At 40.8% G+C, this 21,388-nt stretch overlaps 1 protein-coding gene across 1 annotated transcript in view; it reads left to right on the top strand.

Moving 5' to 3' along the window:
* The window catches only part of FAM135B (family with sequence similarity 135 member B), a 214,094-nt gene that overhangs the window by 128,131 nt on the left and 64,575 nt on the right, over window positions 1-21,388 (top strand). Inside the window, exons 4-6 of the mRNA XM_075024404.1 lie at window positions 6,940-7,079; window positions 15,063-15,133; window positions 17,018-17,191. Of these exons, the coding sequence (XP_074880505.1) occupies window positions 6,940-7,079; window positions 15,063-15,133; window positions 17,018-17,191 (385 nt within the window). The remainder of the gene's footprint in view (window positions 1-6,939; window positions 7,080-15,062; window positions 15,134-17,017; window positions 17,192-21,388) is intronic.

Raw genomic sequence — 21,388 nt, 5'->3', positions numbered from 1 at the left:
TTCCGGTACCTGTTGGAAACAAAGTTAAAAAGTAATGCAAAGTGATGTCATGATGATCACACTTGCTGTGCACAGTCTCTGTAGTACTACAACTGAGAACCTCTTCCTCTCTAACTGTTGTTTTTAGTTCAGAAACTCCCTAAAACCTACTGCCTTTCACTCATGGTTTCAAAGGTACTCTCCTATCATAGGAACATTACCTCATGTACAAATTCTGAGTTACGGACTGTACAATTAGGCATTTACAGATTTTAAAGCCCTGAAAAAATAAATATGAGCAAACTCCACCATTTCTCAAAGCTCAGGTTATACTAATATTTTCGGGCAAATCTTAGGGTCTTAGATCAGGATGCTTACCATCTTTGAAAAGGTTTGTTGGTTAACATTTATTCCAGTTTTCTTTGTCAGTTACAGACATCAGAAGGAAGAATAATCACATGGAAAATCATATAAGCATAATATGGAAAGCATCTAGTTGTCAAGATTGGAGCATGCTAATCACTTGCATGCCAAACAGATTGCAGAGGGCATAAAAACTGGCCAATCCTATTGCTTTGCAAACAGCAAGGGTTCATATGACTTAAGTGGCTCTGGGAAAATCATTCATCATCAAGTCTTAGCCACACCAAGACAATGCTATTTCAAAGCCTCTCCTTGACAGAAATCAGAGGTTGAGATATGCGCGTGTCATTGTCAGCTGATTCTGCCAAGGTGAGTTCATTGTTTGTTTGCTCTGTGGAAAAGTTATTGACATAGAACAACTATGAAACATCTCAAACTATTTTTATAGAGGTTAAAAAAAATAATTGAGTAAAGGATGGTTCAAATAAAGGAGATTTAAAGGGAAGAGGGGACATAATTTAGGCATGGTGAAAGCAGAAGAAGGTTGCTATAAGAACTCAGAGTTGAAAAAATTAAGAAGGTGGGATATCTGGAGAGGACAATTGGGATAATTGGCCAGTGGAGTTTGGGAGAAGGAGTGCTAATCTATCTGGTGTGTGTATTAGGATCATAGAAAGGTCAGGGGAACAGTTCTGACCTGCAGAATATTATCAACATCTTTGATTATTTTTCTCTAGAAATGTCTTCCTCTCTTCACATGAACAGAAGTGGTGTGAGGATGCTGCTGGGGGAAATAACACAAATGAGAACATTTGAAAACCAGGAAAATTTAGGTGCCTGCCACAGCTTTGAACCAGCTGAGGGATGCTGCCAGCCTGGCCAGGCAATACTTTCAATTAATGTACCAGTGAGTCCTTCAAGTAAAAGGGCAAGCTATTCTGGCATATCACACCCCTTCAAAACACAAATAGAGTAGCACATTAGTCAACTAAAGTTGATTTCATTATCAGCTTTATCAAATTATACCTACTACAAGCAGCAAAGCTATGGTTAAGTGAGTTTGACCAGATGTCACATGTCTCTGTAGGGGACTATGGTTTCTGGTGGTGTCCTTCAGATTCCAGTGCTTTTTCTTGAAGAGGTTAACCCAGGTTTTCTTATCCATTGCTTACTTCTTCTTACTTTCCTATCCCAACTCTCATTATATGGTCTGAGGCATTATGCAAAGCTATTCTATTCTCTTCTGTTACATTCTGTTACACTCTATTCTAGTCTATTCTATTCTATTCCATCTATTTTTCTATTCTTTTTTATTCTATTCTTCAGGGACTTTTGCACATCTGCCACAGACACCCACCACCATCACCCCAGTGCCATCCTAATGGCAGTGGTTGTCAGAACAATATAGTTTCTTTTCTCACTAAATTAGGCTGAAGATAAGTAACAAATCTGTTTACAGATCACCTAACCATCAGTTCATTCCTTATAAGATTACCTGGACAGATTTTTTCAGGGGCCTCCAGCATCTAAATAGCAAAGCCTCTCCCTGATTCTTTAAAGGGATGAAAAATTTCTGTATGATATGCTGCAATAACATTTAGAAATCTCCACCTATAGAAAATTCCAGATGGGAAGATTAGGTAGGCTAGAGTGCATCTGGGGGAGCTTCGTAAATTGGATATGGAGACAGTGGGAAAGCAGGACATGATATACTGACTGGTCTGTACAGGTAGCCTATGCTATGTGTATGAAAGTGTGCATAACTGCAAAGAGCTTTTTTTCCCTTCCTTTTTTAAAAATGCCATTACTCAATAGTCTGTAAAGGGATTGCTAGGGGGGGTGGTGTGGTAACAGTGTATTTGCTGTGGAAAGAAGAGAAAGAGAGAGATGCGTCAACAGGCTTTTCTCATTCTCTTAAGTGAATGGTTGTTAAGCAAAACTGTCCTGTTCATGTTTATGACAGTTCTTACAGCCCTGAGAGCTCTTTTACTTTCCAGATAATTTGAAGACCTATTCAACTCAAGGAAGATAAGCAGTAAATGGAATAGTTACTTAGGAAAAGGAAACAGGAAAATAGGATTCCTTCTAGCTTAGGGAACACTGCAAGTGTCACAAATAAATCTCCTAACAAGGAAATTTACTGAGCAAAAGCTCATTACCACAAAATTAGTCTTTCCTTGTTGAGTTCACCAAAGCTCAAGCCTTTGAAACTATGGACTAAAGAGCTACATGCAGGTCAATACAGCCTTAGCTCCAGCTCACCAGGGAGTGAGAGCTCCCAGCAGTTTCCACACACTATGTCTGTCTTCCTTGGACTGCATGTGGCTTCTGAGCAGTGCAGCCATAGCTCAGAGCTATTTGCGTAACTGAGGTTATGCTAGAAAGAGATTTGCGAAAGCCCATAGTTTCAAGCTTCTCTCTCACACCATCTTGTTTTGTGCCAAAGGACAGAGGTGCTTGTGTGAATGCGGGGTGCACCTGCTATGTCTCCTGCCAGCAACCATCTCTGAACAATGTCAGCCGTGGCAAATGCCAACCTTATTGCCACAGTCTGTTAGCAGACAAGTCTGTGGGTTTAGAGAGACATGAGTGTGAGAAGGTATCCCAGGAACAAGGGGAAGCTTGTAAAAGTTACCGGGATGATGATGTTTTCACGGAGCAGACTAAGAAAGAGTATGTTTGGTGCAGGTACCAATTCTTGTTAGTGAAAGAAGCTCGAGTACAGTCATACAGCCTGGTCCCTGTCTGTACCTTAAAGCACAGAATACATCAGTGAGTGCTGCTGCCTGAAGGGCAATATCTATGGAGATGTTGTCGTTCCCCTTTGCTTTGAGAGGCAGGATGCCTGCATTGCTGTCAGCATTACTAAGACATCTTCATGCTGCCAAGTGCTCCTCTAAAATAACTCCTGCCACAGCCTTATGTCATACTTTAAGAGGAAAAGAAGCAGGCTTTGGCCATTAAAATAGCCAGGGATGGGTTGTGTTTAGGAGATGATTAGGCACTCATCTGCTATAGTTCTTTGTCAGATCTCTGCAAAGATGAATCTCTGCTTGAAAGTGAGAAATTTTTGTCCCTGTAGTATCATATTCACTCACACGGATTTGAGACAACCCTAAGCATTGTAGCATGTCTTTGACTTCGACCTTTCCAACAAGAGCAATGACTTTTTATGTCACTTTGCAAATCCAGCTCCTAAAGCAATTACACAGTAGGAGTGGTCTGTGCAGGAGTGTGTTTGAAAAGAAAATGACATTAAACTTTCCATTCTAGAAGAGTACCAGTATATCAATATCCAAATCAAATAACATAAAGCTTCCTTTGTCTGCCAACTAGGAATAAGAATGCATTATACCTCTAATATGATTTTTGCAGTGTCTCTAATATGATGAGGTTTAAATTAAAATAAATATGACTGCATGCTTTTGAAGAGCTAATCAGGCTGAAACATTCTAGCCTAACTGGTGTAGCACAAGAAATAAATGTGTATTTATCTAGGCTGCCTGGACTTATGCGTAACTATTGTGCAGGACATGTGATGGGAAGACAATAGCAGGGTGAAACACTTAGGCTCTTCCTGGGTGTGCTTGGTAAAAGTCAGTGATAGGAAAATGGTTTGAATGTAGTTTGTATGACAGCACTATGGTCCTGCTAATTAATTAGCTCAAGTCTTATTTGTCATATTGGTATTTAATAAATTCTTCTCCCTGCCCCCTTTTTTTTTTTTTTTTTTTTTTTTTTTGCGAAGCTACTTCTTTGTCTGCACTATTCCAGTTCCAGCAGACTGGCACCACAAAACCTAATCATTATAATGACAAAACTCCATTCACTTGTCTATGGGGGCCTTTAGTAATTTTTTTTTTTTTTTTGTATTGGGTTTGCATGGCAAGGTTTTGGTAGCAGGGGGGGCTACAGGCGTGGCTTCTGTGAGAAGCTGCTAGAAGCTTCCCCCATCTCCGACAGAGCCAATGCCAGCCGGCTCCAAGATGGACCCGCTGCTGGCCAAGTCCCAGCCCATCAGCGATGGTGGTGGTGCCTCTGGGAGAACAGATTTAAGAAGGGGAAAAAAAGTTGCTGGGGCACAGAAACTGCAGTGGGAGAGAGGAGTGAGAAAATGTGAGAGAAACAGCCCCGCAGACCCCCAGGTCAGTGCAGAGGGAGGGAGGAGATGCTTCAGGTGCCGAAGCAGAGATTCCCCTGCAGCCTGTGGGGAAGACCCTGGTGAGGCAGGCTGTCCTCCTGCAGCCCAGGGAGGTCCACGGGGGAGCAGATCTCCACCTGCAGCCCAGGGAGGACCCCACGCTGGAGCAGGGGGACGTGTCCGTAGGAGGCTGTGACCTGGTGGGAAGCCCACACTGGAGCAGGCTCCTGGCAGGACCTGTGACCCTGTGGGGGACCCACGCTGGAGCAGTGTGCTTCTGAAGGACTGCACCCTGTGGAAGGGACCCACGCTGGAGCAGTTTATGAAGAACTGCAGCCCATGGGAAGGACCCAGGTTGGAGAAGTTTGTGAAGGACTGTCTCCCGTGGGAGGGACCCCATGCTGGAGCAGAGGAAGAGTGAGGATGCCTCCTCCTGAAGAGGACAGAGCAGCAGAGACAACATGTGATGAACTAACTGTACCCCCATTCCCCATCCCCCTGTGCCACTGGTGGGGAGGAGGTAGAGAATTTAGGAGTGAAGCTGTGCCCGGGAAGAAGGGAGGGGTGGGGGAAAGGTGTTTTAAAATTTGGCTTTATTTCTCATTACCCTACTCTGATTTGATTGGCAATAAATTAAGTTAATTTTCCCCAAGCTGAGTCCGTTTTGCCCGTGATGGTACTTGGTTGAGTGATCTCTCCCTGTCCTTACCTCGACCCATGAGATATTTTCTCTCCCCTGTCCACTTGAGAAGGGGGAGTGATAAAGCATCTTTGGTGGGCACCTGGTTTCCAGCCAGGGTTAACCCACCACATTTTTTTAAAAAGTCTTTTATCTTCTTTTTTTTTTTTCCCCCTAACCAACCTTTACCTCAGGAAATCTTTAGTCCCCTGTTAGTCTTCACTCACTGACTTCTGATTGCAAATTATGTATGATTCTTGCACTAAAAAGCAAAGCAATAGCTTTAGCACAGCAGAATAGACTGGTCCTGATTTGAAATTCTTGACAAACCAGCAGTCCCTAAGACTTTCTGACCTGGACTTTTATCTTGCCACAGCTCATGGACTCAAAACAATTCTGCAAAGGCCCAAATTCCCAGAAGTACCTTCTGAAAAACTATTCTTTGTAAAAAGCATGTGCCTGCTGGCTTCCTGATGATGATCACAGATCTGTCTCTCTTTGAAGGACTGATACTGGTACACCTTTTTTAAGCACACCTTGTCAGGAGAGTTCCAAAATGCCATCTGCTAATGGACTATATTTCAAAAGTTCAGATTCCTACAGCACTGAGTGCTGGAAAGCAACAAAGTCAGCTCTGAGTACATATTGCAGGAAGCTGTTGCTCAGGGGCTATGGAAGCAGAATTAACAGGGGATTGTGATTAACAGCCAAAACACAACTTGAAAGTACCTAACTCTGGCTCCCAGTTGTTCATTAAATAGTCACACGGTCATCACAGGCTCCTCTGGAAGGAATTCACTGTAGTAAATGTTGTTGCATCCAATGCGGGTTTGTACAGAAAAGCAAGTCACACTGTTTTATTGTTAGTGAAAGAATTACTCAATAAGCAGTGGACTTCAAGCAAAAATTTGCCTCAGTCTAAAGCATGAACTTTTTTTTTTGTCAGATGAATGATGATTTAAATTCCATAGGCTCCATAGTAACCAAAACAAAATACACTGGAGGCATCTAGAAGTTAGGAAGGACAAATCTCACCTGAGTTTATGTGAAGTTCATTTGTGATGATGTGATATATCAACACACATATAAAGCTATTGACTGCATTCAATGTGGAGAAACTTAGGGTTTTGGTTCTTGAGTTCCTCAGATTAATCCCAGTTGTATGGTTCAATTTCACAGCTCTCACATGGGTCAAGGGCCTGAAGGATTCCACAGGACTTTTAGCATCTTGAAAAAATGGCTGCTTTTTTTATTTTTCTGTATTTTTACTTAAGATGCCTCTGTACTTCCAGGCTCTACATTTGAGATCTGCTATTGGCTATTGTCCCCCCTCCCAGATAGTAACTTCTGAGAGCACCAGAGATGACAAGAAAACTCCCTCTTCTGAAAGATGCCCATTGCAGATAAAAGATGAAATTTCATAGGTGAACACCCACAGTCCTCATGGTGCTGAGTAGCAAGCCTCTCCAGGAGACATTTGATGCCTTAGCTTTCATTAGAAATAAAATTAATAGGGTAAGTGCTGTCGCAGGGTCAGCTATTCTCATTATGAAATCCAGCCTGCCTAGAGTTTAACATTTATTTTCTTTAAATACCATGTTTGGGAACCTGCAACCCACAATAACAATCCGCTCCATTACCATTAATTATTGAGAATGCAAGTGGTTAATTACAAGTACTAATACAACTGGCCTTGATAATCCTGAAGTGAAAATGTAGGAGAAAAAATAACCTCCCTGCAGAAATCACACCAGGAGTCTGTCTGTGTTTTGTGCAGGTGATTCCAGCCTTTGCTCAGCCTGTGTTCATGAAAACAACGTTTACAGCAGAATATTTCAGATTTTGTACAGAAATGAAGAGATCATTCTTAACGAGTCAATGAACTTCAGAGTGCACCTGCTTCTGGATGGCGAAAGGGTGAGTTGTCTTGGGATGCACATAAAACCCAGGAGGGCTGGGATTCCTCTTACCTAACTTTAGCTGTCCATTGCAGAAATATCTCCTTTGGGGAAGTTGTCATGGGGTCTCTGTGCTGTCACAGGTCTCATCAATGTAGCTGGTGGAGGTAAAGTCATGATTTTTCTGACCAAATACCAGCATTTGCATTAGAAGGAGATTGACTGTCCTGTACCTATCATTACCTGTACTGACAAGGGTGCCTGGGGTGATTTATTTATTTGTAAATGCTGACACAATAAGCATCTGCATTAGGTCAGATAGACCCTATGCACTGTCTCTGTTAAGATGAGTAGTCTACACCCTGGCGTTCCAGTGTTGACATATACTGGTAAATCAGTATATCAGAAACTCAAGTGTATTGACCTTAATTTGTCATTTGTGCACTAGATCACTCATTCTACATATCTGTATAGATTGACCTCACCTGAGAAAACTGGGAATCTTTGGCATCTTTCTAGGACCAGCTTCTACTCCTACCATCCGTTACTGCTATCTTCTCCTCCTCCTCTCTCCTTGTGACTGTTTTTTGCCACAGCAATGACAATACTGTGACCAAGCTACCCCATCCCTTTCCACCACTCAGAGGTCTCCTCACCTTTCTCCTTAGTGCTTCTGACTGCAGGAGTGTATGGCAGAGTTGCTGGAGCTTACCCTTCCTATAGTCCACATACAACTCCTTTGCTTTCTGTTACTCATCTAGAAGATGTTCATATTGGGATCCTTCTCCCCATTTGTCATGCACTCCTTCAAACAACACGAGCACCTGCACAAGGGAAGTACATGATCTGAACCACCCATCTTGTAAGACACCTTTGGCTTCCTCTTACTGATGTGAAACTAATGTCTTCCAGTGATAACTCCTGTGCTTAGGAGCTACAAGAGAGGAGCAATCTTAGGGTATGGAGAGCACTGTTTTATTGGACTCTTAAACAGAAAGGGGAGAAAGTGTCACAGTAGAATGGCAGTGAGACCTGGGCCAATGTGTCATCGCCGTGCTTTGCCAGCACAAGGGCTGGTACAAAATATATGGCATTAGTACTTGCTTTCAGTGATAATGAGAGACACATGACATCAGCTGTTTTTGCAAAATCAACATGCCATCAAAAATAGGTCCTACAGGTTATGCAGCCAGTGTGAATTAAATGCTGTGTGTTGAACTCACGGTCAGAGGTGCTCACCTGTCCTTCCTTGTAAAACTTTATGTTTGAACATGAAGAGATTTAAAATTTGTTTTGTCCTATTTCAACACACGTATCCATGGGTTATATAGAGCTCTAAATTAAAACAGCTGGAGAACCTAAGTTAAGCTCATTTCACATACTTCCCTTTCCCTCCCACTTCTTCTTGGTGTTTTATTTTGTTGTTGTTTTGGTTTGTTTTTTGTTTTTTTTTTTAACATAGTGTCATCAATTTATTCCTCCCTCGAACTGTTGTTTTGTGTTATATGAAAAATTACTAAATGCAAGTTTATCAATATTCGTTAGGAAAATGTTCCAACATGCTTAATTGAATATTAATTTTATCCTTCCTCACTGGAACATCTCTGATTGAAAGTCCCTCCCCTGAAATTACAGCAGTTTCCGCTGTGTTGAGCAGAGATGATTTCTGATGATTTTTGCATTAATATTCAGGAAAGTTGTGCACCTCACAAAATGAAAAAAAAAAAAAAATCCCACAAGATTCCTCACAGCTAAAACTCATTCTGACTCTTGATGTGCTGTGTGCATCACACTTGTCTTTTCATAGGAGGTCCCTTGGGAAAAAGGCAGCTGCTCAATTCTATACTTACAGAATGGTTTTGCACAGAGAAAACTCCATTATCTCTGTATGATGAAGTTGCTTTGGGTTTTCACAGGTGTAGAATAAGAGGATAAACAGGTCTGTTGCTCCCAGATGAGCTGCTGAAGACACTTTAAAGAATCAAATGCAAAAAATAAAGCTCTGCAAAACTTTTTGCGTGTTGAGCAGATTAACAGAATTCACTTCTGCTTAATGCTTCCAGGCCTCTTTTTTCTGCTTTGACGTCTTGTCCTCCAAAACTTTACAAATTTGATCTAAATATGGGAGAGACCAAAGTGTGCCACTCCACTGGGCACCATGCTCGGAAGAAACCTACTGTATCCACAACTACTCTTCAAAGACAGTTTTGCATCTCTGTCACATAATCTCATATGTTGGATGCAATCCTTGCAATGTGGCATTGGCAAAACACCTAGAGATTTGTAGTGTTTTAAATATTATCTCTGTTCATAACTTCTTATTTAACACACAACAGATGTGAGTCCTTTTTGTGCCAATTGTGTGCTATGGTGAGTTTTTTTGGTTGAGGGCGAAGGATCTGTTTGCTGCTTTTTCTGTAAATGGAAGTTATTATAAATAGACAAGCAAGTTAGACTGGGTAATGGAAGTATTGAGTTCATATGCTCCATGTGGTTTCTGCTGTCAGAACTGGAATTATCAAATATTATAAAAAGGGAGCAGTGCGTTTTCTCCTCATGGTGCTAGGGTAGTTTTGTTGATGAGACAAGTTGCTGAGATATGCTCTGTACAAAAAAACCCAAACAATAAAACCTAATGTCCATTTGCTACTGGTTTGGTTTGGTTTGGCTTTTCCCCCCTCCTCTTGCATAACCCTAGATAAGTTTAAGTATAGATATACATCTTTTTTGTCTGGCTTTAAATGGAAGAAGCCTCAATTATCCACCTAGAAGTGGCACTGAGTATACCTTTCACCATATAAATGGTGCTTTAAAACTCTCTGGTTTATTAGATGCCTTTTTCTATATTATCCCAGAATGCAGCATTCTTTGAATTCATAGGAAACAATATTGCAGGCTGAGGCAGCCTTCAGTGTTACAAAGAAGTCTAATTTATTTTCATAAGCTTTAGCTTTCATTCTTATTAAAGCAGGAGCTCTGCCTCTTTCATCAAGCAATAAAACAGGTAACTTGTCTGTCTCCTTGCTTGCTGGCTCCATTCAGGGACAATTTTGTAGCAGGGAGAGGATAGAGCGAAGCAAGCTGGGATATCACAGTATATTAGATTTTGTACTTTCCAGAGAAATTTAAGTGAGATGGGACATCCAGTTCATTCAGTCTGACATTTTGGCTAAATGGTTACATATTATGGAGGTACGTAACAAGAATGCTGGAAACTTCAGCTCTAAGTATTTTCACACCTCTTCAAAGCTAAGCTAAAGATGTAAATGTAAACCTGAAAAATTAGAATTCAAAACTGAAACGATGCATTCGATTCCAGGCTGGTTCAACAGAAATAGGAGTGCTTTGTATATGCTTTTTATTGTATAAAAAACTTCTGCTTTTCATATACAAATACTTTCTATTGCACAGATTCCAAACAGTGTTTAATAAAATGCATTTCCCTAACAGTACAGTCCTTTGGCAAGAAAGGCAGAGGTTAGAAAACAGTCGGAACTCTGAACAGCACATTCTGGAAAATTGTGTGCGCTCACAGATGAATAGGGGGTCTTTTTGCACAAGTTATGAGGCCCAAGGTGGGAGCACTAGGGGGAATGTAAGCACACCCCAGCAACAGAGAATAGGATACTGAATGTGCAGACTTTCCACAAAATGATGTTGCAAGAAAATGCAAAGTAGTATTAAGCTGATGCAAACAATGAAAAATTAATCAAATGAGAAATGACAAAATTAATTTCAGTCTTGTTTGATTTTAGAGGAAAAAAAGAAAGAATGAAATGCATGTACTATTTCAAAGAAAGCTTTCAAAATTTCTGTTCAGAACTGTCTGTCTTTATTTTTGACTGGAGACAAGATCAGCATGTGAAATGCAATAATATTGCCCAGAGGTCAGATGTTCTGAATTTCCCTTACTTTTATTTGGGTGTATGGAATATTACAGAACAGAATGACATTCATTGTTTAGTATGAATGTATTTCCACAAACACAGATCTTTATTTTCTCTTTCACAAGTTGTGATTTTAATCATTAACAGAGCTGAGAGGTCAAAGAACTTTGCAAAAAACACTGCAAGACCCTTTACAGAATACCTGGGAGGAAACTGCTTGGCTTAGCCAGTCAAACACTAATTATATTCCAGAGAAATTTTTCAGGCTGATTTCTTAAGTAGTTTGGTGTGAAAATTTAAAACTTTTCTTCATGAGAAAAAAATGTAATTAAAAAAAATAATCTGATACTTTATCAAACTTTTGGAAAATTATACAGTCTGTATATGATAACTGTGAAAAACATCATAATAGTCCCAGTATTGCTAAAATAAGCAACCCATATTTCATTTAAGGACAATATTATTTCATACAGAAGACTGAGGAATGATAGAAATTTTAATGCCTCTTCTGTATAAGCTATGGAAAAGCCATTTTGTTTTTTCCCATGTAAAGGATCTTATGCACCTGTGGTTCTACTAAGTGAAAAAAAGTAAAACACAGGAAAGTCCAGCAGGTATCAAAGCTGTATAGTAACTTGTGTCATGTAATTACCGTACGCAATTCTGTTGTGTCTCAACCTGTGCATAAGCCTTTTAATGATACATTCTCATGAAGACTCCAGTGATTTTTGAACAACTGACCAATTTTCACGCATCTTAATATTTACACTTCCAATAAACAAAGGAAAATATGTAATCGCTGTAGTGAGAACTGTGATTTGATTTTATGTGGTTTTTGCACTATTCAAAGCAGTCTGATTTCAATACACTTTTGGGATTAAAAATATCCTATACTTGCACCTTAATGCATGACCCCATGCAGTGATGAATATCTTGAAGTCTCTCAGACATCTGCTCATTGCCTCAAGGTGTTTTGAGCTAGTGTCACTAGCTATTGAACTTGTTTTAAACACAGACTCAGATTTCAGTGACAGTTGCTCAGCAGTATTAGGCACAGACCCAAAATTTCATCCCCTCTGTTGGAGGATGAGGTGTGCTTTGTCTGAAGCACTATACTTGAGTTGCATTCCTATTTTAAATTCAGTCTGTAGCTTCAATAATGATTATTTCCTTTGCAACTGCCAGCAACTGTGATTTTTAGTGACAACAATTCATTAAAAAGGAAAAAGTCTTTTTTTTCTGAAAGACATACTTCCAGGTGTTTTGAGACAAACACAAAAGGGAAAGAACATTTTTAGTGAACAGAAGCTGGAATTTTCTCCTCACATCTCTGTGCCTGTGGTCATGCTAGAAGAAATACCATATTACTTCAGAAGGGTTTACATTTTACATCTTTGATAATTTTGTCGAAGTACAATCAATCCTTGATTCTCAATTTTCTTGCTTCGACAGAAAAAGGTACACTGTAGAGGGAACTTCACCTTTGGAAAACCTAGATAAATGTTTTGGGTTTCTGTGGCAGGGATTTTGGTAGCAGGGGAGGGGGCTGCAGGGGTGTCTCCTGTGAGAAGCTGCTAGAAACTTCCCCAGCTCCAAGTCAGACCCGCCGCTGGCCAAGGCTGAGCCCATCAGTGATGGTGGTAACACCTGTGGGAGAACAGATTTAAGAGGGGAACCTGCAGTGAGTGAAGGGATTGGGATGTGAGAGGAACCCCTCTGCAGATCCTGAGGTCAGTGAGGAAGGCGGGGAGGAGGGGATGCCCCTGCAGCCTGTGGTGAGACCAGAGGGCAGGCTGTCCCCCCCCAGCCCACGGAGGGGAGTGGGGGAGCAGATGCCCACCTGCAGCCTGGGTAGAGAGGAGCCCACGTCGGAGCAGGGGGATGGATGCCCCCCAGGATGGCCGCCGCTCCGTGGGGAAGCCCGTGCTGGAGCAGGCTGGGACTGAAGATCAGCCCATGGAAAGGACCCAGGCCAGGGAAGTTTGTGAGGAACTGCAGCCTGTGGGAAGGACTCATGTTGGAGAAGTTCATGAAGGACTGTCTCCCGTGGGAGGGATCCCACGGTGGAGCAGGGGATGAGTGCGGAGTCCTCCTCCCCCTGAGGAGGAAGGAGTAGCAGAGACAAGGGGTGATGAACTGACCCCAACCCCCATTCCCTGTCCCCATGTGCTGCCGGGGTGAGGAGGTAGAGAAATCTGGGAAGGAAGAAGTGGTGGGGGAAGGTGTTTTAAGATTTGGGTTTTACTTCTCATTATCCTTGTTTTGATTTATAGTAAATTAAGTTGATTTTGTTTCTTTCCCAAGTTGAGCCTGTCTTTTGCCCATGACCATAACTGGTGAGTGATTCCTCCCAGTCCTTGTCTCGACCCACAAGCTTTTCTTTATATTTTCTCCCCATCCCTCCGGGGCCATGGTGGAGGAGTGAGTGAGCAGCCTCGTGGTGCTCTGTTAAAGGCTAGGCTTAAAACTTGACACTAAACATCTTTTATGTTATATATTTTATAGATCCTACCTGTCAGAGCAGGCTAGATGCCTCTGATATTGCCTTCAGTGCATTTTTGGTATCATCCGTTCTTAAGAACGTGCTAATGAGCTCAGGAAAGTAGAATTCGTGTTGCCTAATTTGAGCCATCTAAAATTGAAGTGTATCTAGGCCAAGATCTTTCTCTAGGCTCTATCTATTGTCAATGGAAAGATGCAGCACAAACAGAAATCAATTGTCCTTTTCTGATATGTACCTCAGGATGGGTCAGCTCACTGTATACATCTGCTTGTTGCTTTCCACTGACAAAAGACAGAACCTAGATGTCTTACCTCACCATTTTGTGGCAAAAATTGGGTGCAAAGAAGTTTTATTTATAATACCCTATCCCCAGTGAACAACTCTACTTTTCTACCTGCATTCCTTTGCATCTTCTGTTGTACTCTGGTATACAATAAAGTATGCTTACACTCACAGAAAAAGACTTAGTTTGGTAATAAAATGAATAATTTTTTGTCGTATTTCCATTTAAGTTGATAGAAACAAAAACTTTTTTTCTACATTGCTGGGGAAGAAAAGACATTTCAAAGGAGTAAAGGAGAAAGTGCTGGGCAGTTTAATCCTTCTTCTATTCTAATTTATTTATTTCCATCGGTAATAGTTACTTCAACTGTGCCAAGCTGGGATGTTGTCCAATGTAGTCCTTTCCTTTCTTAGGTGAAGCTAAGAAACTGACAGCTCCCTTCATATACTGTTTCATAAAACCCAATTAAAGTCTTTTATCGACAATAAAAGAAGGGTAATCTTGCTGGTGGGACCTATTAGATGAAGGTACTAGTGAGTCGGCTTATGATCACACATGATATGTTCAGTGGTTTTGGCAAGTTGAATCCTACCGTGTATAAACATGTTCAGCACCCCGCAACAAAGCGAACAGTTAAACTTCTGTTAATTGAAGCTTTAAAAACAGCAAAAGCCTTTGAATTTTGCAATGAAAATGCTCTAGATGAGAATCCTTGATAAACTTCCTCCATGAATCTGTCAAGGACCAGAAGGAGTGACTGGGAGGCAGGAAAGCCTCAGTTTGCTGAGAAACAAGTTAAAGGCTAATGATGAGAGAGCAGAAATTGTCAAAATTATTTGAGCCATTTCTGATTGTTTTCTTTGAATCTTGCATTAGTTACAGGTAGGTAACCGAAGGATTCATGGCTATTTCTCAACCAAGAAAATCTAGTCCTTGTTCTCATTCAGCTGACAAGATAACCCAAATGAGTACTCGCTCAATGAGGGAGCGCAGCTTTAGAAATACTCCGCCAACTCCTCAGTGTGCAAAGAGCAAACATCCGACAAATGCAGTGCTCTACACACTCTGGTTACTCTTGTCTGGAGTGATTTTTTTGACATGACAGGACATCCATGAGCAGAAAACACCTCTGACTGCTCTGGCTCCCTCTGACTCCTTCAGCAGTTACCTTGACTTGCTGTCACATTTGTTCCTTTCTGCCACTGTGGTGGGGTGCTGCTGTCGCTGCCTATTTTTGCCTTTGCTCTTATCAGACAAACCCATCTACTTTTGCCTTCAGTGTTGTAGGTGCCAACTTACAAAGGTAACCTTACCTTTCTCTTTTTGTAGGTGGAAGATGCATTGAGTGAGGCAGATTTTCAGCTTAAGTTGGACCTGCACTTTACTGATAGCGAACAACAGTAAGTGCTGTTTTCAACCTCAATTAGTAATGCAGGGGTTTGTTCAATTGGAAAATTACTTTGATGAAGTGAGAGTCCTTTAGAAAAATGGATAGCTTTGATAAGTCTTTCCTTTGCCTCAGTGTTGAAGTCTTTCTGTTTCTCCTCTCTGTATTTGAAGAGTGTATCTCATACTCCTCTTTAAAGCAACTTTTTTTCTTCTTTACGTGTGAATTTTTCAAAGGTGTTAAGTGTTGCTCTATGTCTGCTGCTATTAAAGTCAAAGGGAATATCATCACTCACCTCCATGTAAGCAGGGGCTGTGGTTCAGGAATTCATTTATCTCAGGAGAGAACAAAGTATTTTCTGGCTCAAGATGGGTATATGAACATGCTAAGCGCTTTTCTTGTATTAAGACTAAGGCTGTCTCTATATTTTAGGAGGAAAGACTCTTCCCATTGAATTTGATTTCTTCCAACTGCATTGGATTCCATAGTCTTAGATGAAGTGGAAGTTGCATCCCTTCCTGAGACATAGCAGAAAGTGTGATCCCAGACATTATTCAGCCTCACTGAAGCACAGAAAAGGCTTCCAATGACTTCAGCAGCATTTTATGGGGGTGGAGGGGGTGCAGAGAAATCATTTGAGCTGTGTTTCATGCTAAGATTGTCTGCATGTGATTTTATTCATATCCATAGGGCACATAAACAAATTTCAAGAACAAGTTTCCTTTACCTTCAAGATACAAAAAGTGAATACTTGTTCTCTCAGGCAAGTGGGACTGGACCATCACTCATTAGCTGTGATGCTGATGGGTCTAGAACAGAGAAAAAACAACTGCTAGGTGATAGCCAAAAATAAAAAGGACTGAAACGTTTAAGTTATGAAATTGTGCTCAAACACATACATTTAATTTCTGTTATCATCTGAATTATTAATCCAATTTACCATAAAAAAAAAGCAGTGATTTTTAGAAAAGGATATACTGCAAATCTCATTGAAACACTTCTTGGCGCTAACCATGCACCATACTCAACCATCTCATCATAGGTTTTCTCAGTTCTGGGAAGCAACTGGCTTCAGAAGGGTCTTTAATGCTGTAAAACAATTCTTTAGAAGTGAGTTTCACTTGCATTGGGAGGATGTGGTTAGGCATGCTCTAGGTTTACATCTTAGCCTCCTGCCCCATAGGTGACTCAGATGTCATGTGGTTGACTGCACACTAGGAAAGTTATTCTGGAATAGTTATAATCAAACCTTAAATTAAAGTCGTCTTTTTTATTTAATGAAAAATGGAGAAGCCAGTCCAACTTGTATTGTTTCTCTGCGGTTACTTCACCTACTCTTTTTTTTGGCCTATTGCAAAAAGTTTTTCATAAGATCAGCTATCTGGAAAGGTACCCTGAATATTTTCATCTCTTTCTGACACAGGACTGCTTCTAACTCTCATAGATTGCCTGAGTTGATTGTTCTTACACTGAAAATCACAAGTAGTGAGCTGTCCTGGCTATGAACACTCAAATAAGCTAAGCAGTTTGCTAAATGCATTTCCTTCTGCCCCTTAGTTCTTAATGTCCCCAGAACAATTGTATAGGTGGACATCAAGGAAAATCACCAGGGGAAATCAGAATTACATCATATCTGTTCTTCTTTTATACAGTATATTTATATCTACATCTGTTATTTATTTTTGGACTTATATGTGTATGTATATGTATATTTATATTTATTTATGTTTATGCTAGGCACAAGTACAACACAAGACATCAGTTATGTAAACCCCTATGAAGCTGGGAAGTGATAAAAATTCACCTCGAGCCATTTCCCAGTCTGCTGCCTGTAGCATGTCACAGGCTGTGACAACTCAAGCTCTCGCCAACCTTTGTAAACCTCTTTCTCTTCCAGGCTGAGAGATGTTCCAGTGATCCCCATGATCAGCAGCCGTACACTGTGTCTTCACTTCCACCCCCGGAGAGGTCTGCACCACCATGTTCCTGTCATGTTTGACTATTTCCACCTGTCAGTGATATCTGTCACGGTGCATGCATCACTGGTAGCATTACACCAGCCTCTGATCAGGTAAAGGACACAGAAATGTCTGTTGAAAGGCAGAGGAGATTCCTTTTCTGAATTCGTTTGCTTATTATATAGGAGAAGCAGAGAGAATAATTTAATTTGAAGTTTTTTGGTCCTGGGTTAGGATTCTGGAGATTGGGGTTTAGAGCCAGCCTCTGACACAGGCTCCTTCCCTTGATAAGACACTAGGGATATGATAAAAAACTAGCAAAATCTTTGGGAAGAGGTTCAGAAATTTTGATTAGTCTCGATCTCTCTATTCCCCATCTGTAACATGAAGAAAGTGAAAATTCTCTTCTTGGCTGTTTTTCCTCTTTAGTCTAAAAGCAACTAAGAGCATTTATATTTTTTTTCCCCTGCTGTTTTCTAAAGCATTTAGGACAGTTGGACTCTAATCTCATCTGTGGCCTCTGTGCATTAGCATAATTCATAATATGGCTGGAAGGAGGCATGCATGAGTCAGTACTGGATAAGTCTCCGTTGAATTTTTTCTTTGCAGCATCATCTGATTTAACCATGCAGCAGTATAATACTAGCTGCCATGGGGTCTAGGTGTGATTTATGTTATCTGATTTGTAATGACAAGAAAATAATTCAGAACTCCTTCAAATAAAACAGGGCTGGAGGTCAATATCCTCTAATATTTAGAGCAGGCGAGGGGAAGCAAAGGTCTTTCTGGCAATTTACTTTGTGTCCAATCTTGTCATTGCATGAGATAAAGAGTGCTGAGAGGGAGGGAACTCCTTTGGTCCTGAAGCAAAATGCAGTGTTGTCGTGGTTTAACCCGGCAGGCAGCTAAACACCACAGTGTTTTATCAACACCACAGTGTTATCAATATTATTCTCATCCTAAATCCAAATCACAACACTATACCAGATATTGGGAAGAAAATTAACTCTATCCCACCAGGACAAGTGTTCAGCATAGTTCAGCTTCCCTTACTCCAGCAAGGCCTTGCTGTTTACCAAATGACCAGGAGACTCTTAAGTTTGTCAAATATTGTGCAAAGAGAAAATAGCACTGTGTCAGAAAGAAAAGATAAACCTGCAGACTTTTTTTTCTCAGGTTTTGTGTTTTGACTTAATACATCTTTGCTTCAGTTCACAATTTATATAAAGGCATTGCTTGTACACAACGCCATACAATGAATTAAGATTCTAAGAGGCTGAGTTGTGACAGTGATGCGAGTCATATTAGTAGATCAGATTGACATATCTACCTTTTCTTCTGCTGCTGAGTTACAGGTAACTGCCATATCTCTCTTCTGTTATGTGTTGACTTTTTAAATAGTGAATTAGATTGTAACAGACTACTTCTAACCAGATAATTTTGCTCAGATAATTTGCCCATTGTTCTACTCTATAAAAGGATGAAAGAAAAGTAGTTATCAGGCTTAATGACTGTTTTCAGTGCTTTGTTATCCTCTAATGAATGGAGCTGCAGAGACTTGTTACTGTTATTAGGAATAAATCTCGTGATGAGCAACTGTTCCATAGTCAGATTAGTACAGCTTTTAAAGTATTATTTTGTGGATATTTATGAAGTATACAATATTTTTACTTAATGCAGTGGAATGAAGATTTTTGACAACACAATATAGAGTTTCATTTGCGTAAGCCAGTAAAATAATTTTAAAGTGTGATACTGAAGATTTATCTTCTCCTTGATAAATATTCAAAAGCCAAAGAGTTTTTATATCATGCGTTCTCTAAATATAAATCAGGGTGAAGACACCAGTGCAAAAGAAATGCCAGTTCCAAGTGTTCTGAAACAAAACCAGCCAACTAAAACTTACTTGTTTTTGTCACAACTCAGAGCTTTTCTGCTTACCACTTATCATTGGGGTTTACTCGGAACATAGAAAAAAGGTTTAATTGCAAAATCGGATCTTTATTTTTGTAACACAATAGAACTAATGAATGACTGGAAAGTCTTTTTTGTCACATTATAGAAAAAATAAACACCAGAGAGTTACATTGTCTGGGAAAAAATATCTATGCAGTATTTCACTGTGTTTTGATTTGCTACCTTGAGCTGTTCCATCATAGTATGTACTTTACACGTATATACATATTATTTCTACACATACGTATACACTTAAATGTAAAACAACAACAGTTCTAGACCTACCCTGAAAATAAAGATCACACATTATGTACAATTGAAATTCACTGCTGTCCTGAAGTTGTCCTGGAAAACAACTTTGCCTGAAGCACAACTATCTGCTCACATAAGCCCTGTGGACTTAGCTTTTCATATTTTGTTGTCTCTGTTGGCAAATCGGATACTCTTCCCCAAAGTTCTTCCCTGTTGTCTGTATTGAAACAGTGAAAACAGTAGGGAAACCAGCATGACCGATTCAGGCCTTTCCCTGCAGGGTAATGCACACCCACAAATAGCTGCTGTTGGGCAAACCTTGCCAGGGTGCCTCCATTACCTCCTGGTTTTTGACAAGTGAACATTTTGATATTGGTGTTTGTCCTGGTTAATAATTCTTATATAATAAATATTACATTAGGTTTGATACTTCGAAGGCCTCGCCTCTTACCAAGCTGAGGATGAGTGAAAATCATGTTTCTGGGACCCTTTGCAGGATTCTGGATGGAAATTTTGTGATTCAGCTTTTCTAAAGAGTATAACCCTCAGCTTTTTAATGGGGTCCCAATTCATGCCAACTGCTAATGGCTTTATGCATTTACTAAGGAGGTGAGAGGCTGGGTGGTAAGGTGATGAGGCAGACTTGCAGTCAACTTACCTCCAGCTCTGTTATCTCTACAGCAATCACATTTGGTCTAGATCTGGGATGACCAGGAGCATGGTGGGATGCTTTGGAGCTTGGATCACCTCTTCTCTTGGCTCCTTGAGCAGGTGCATCCCTCTGAAATGTTGCTGCAGAGTGGACTCTGAACAGCAGCGAAGGGCTTGGGTGGCTTTGACTTGTTCTTACAGAGCACTGAGCCAGAGCTTGGTTAAAAATTTTAACTTTTTGACCTTTAGAGTTGTTTGACTTCTCTAAAAAGCCCCCCCAGAAGTGGCTGGGGAAGCTGGACAGCTTGGGGCCAAGTCCAAAACTTTGGTTTTCCAGGCAGGAGTGCAGTAATAGGAGAGAACAAGGAAGTAGGGTGCAGTGGCTGCAATAGCTATTGTCTCGACCCAAAACACTGCTCCCCTCACCTGCGTCTTGCCCTACATCCAAACCCTTCCACCAGGCACAGCAGGACATTGTCACACCACTGCTTGCAAAACCCAGGGCTCAAGCTGTGCTGCTGCAGACCCCAAGCCCCTTGCTCTCCCACAGCGACAGCTGCTGTGCAGGGCGGTGGTGTCTGCACTGAACGCTTTTGGCAGCTGCAGATCACAGAGCAGTATTTTCAGACTTTGGAGATGTGGGAGAAATAGATGAGAATATAGAGCAGGCGTTGGCTGGCACGTCTCTCCTAACATCACAGAAATGACAGTTCTTTTCGGAAAGTAAAGGGCGACCTCATTTTACCCAGGATGACAGAAGATGATCTTAGCAAGTCTGTCAAAAGATAAACAGAAAAAGTAAATGGCGTTCAGGCTCGAGAGTACTCTTCTGCTGAATGCACCGGCCTCTACAATCTGCTTAAATACATTTTTTTATTCTCTTACCAAAGCTCCAGAGGTTAAATGTGAGTAGACGGTTGCAGGAGGAAGGTGAGGAGGAGTTAGGGCTTTTGGACTCTGGTTTTCTGTTTTGTATGGATCAGTTTGGTTTCTGGCCTGAGGCATTGACTTCTCCCTTAGCTCCTTGTCAATGGCTTTGCAACTGGTCCAGTCTATAAGTAGAACCAGCCATTATTAGCCCAGCATCAGCTGTTAGAAAAGGCACTTTGCTCCAGCATAGTTCAGACTTCAAGAAATACTTCTGCTTTTCCCAAAGGAATACATCTATGTCTATGGTGTACAGGTCTGCTTAGTCTCAAGCATGCTGCAATCTCAGTGCATTTCTTATATTGGACTCATTTAGAAAGCAAACAGCAAGAAACATGGTTATCTGCTTCATTAATTCCATAGACCTCTGCACCACTCCTTCCCGAGAGGAGTTAGCATATGCTACTGTTTATAAGTAAAAATAAAGCTTGTAAATAATCTCTGAAACAAGTACCCAAATACATAGTTTGACACACAAGCACATAGTTTCCTGCACCAAAACCAATGCCCTTTATGTTGTATTT

The sequence above is a fragment of the Buteo buteo genome, chromosome 3 (assembly GCF_964188355.1).
Source record: "Buteo buteo chromosome 3, bButBut1.hap1.1, whole genome shotgun sequence".
In the NCBI taxonomy this organism is placed as follows: Eukaryota; Metazoa; Chordata; class Aves; order Accipitriformes; family Accipitridae; genus Buteo; species Buteo buteo.
This window is presented reverse-complemented; position numbering and strand designations above follow the sequence as displayed.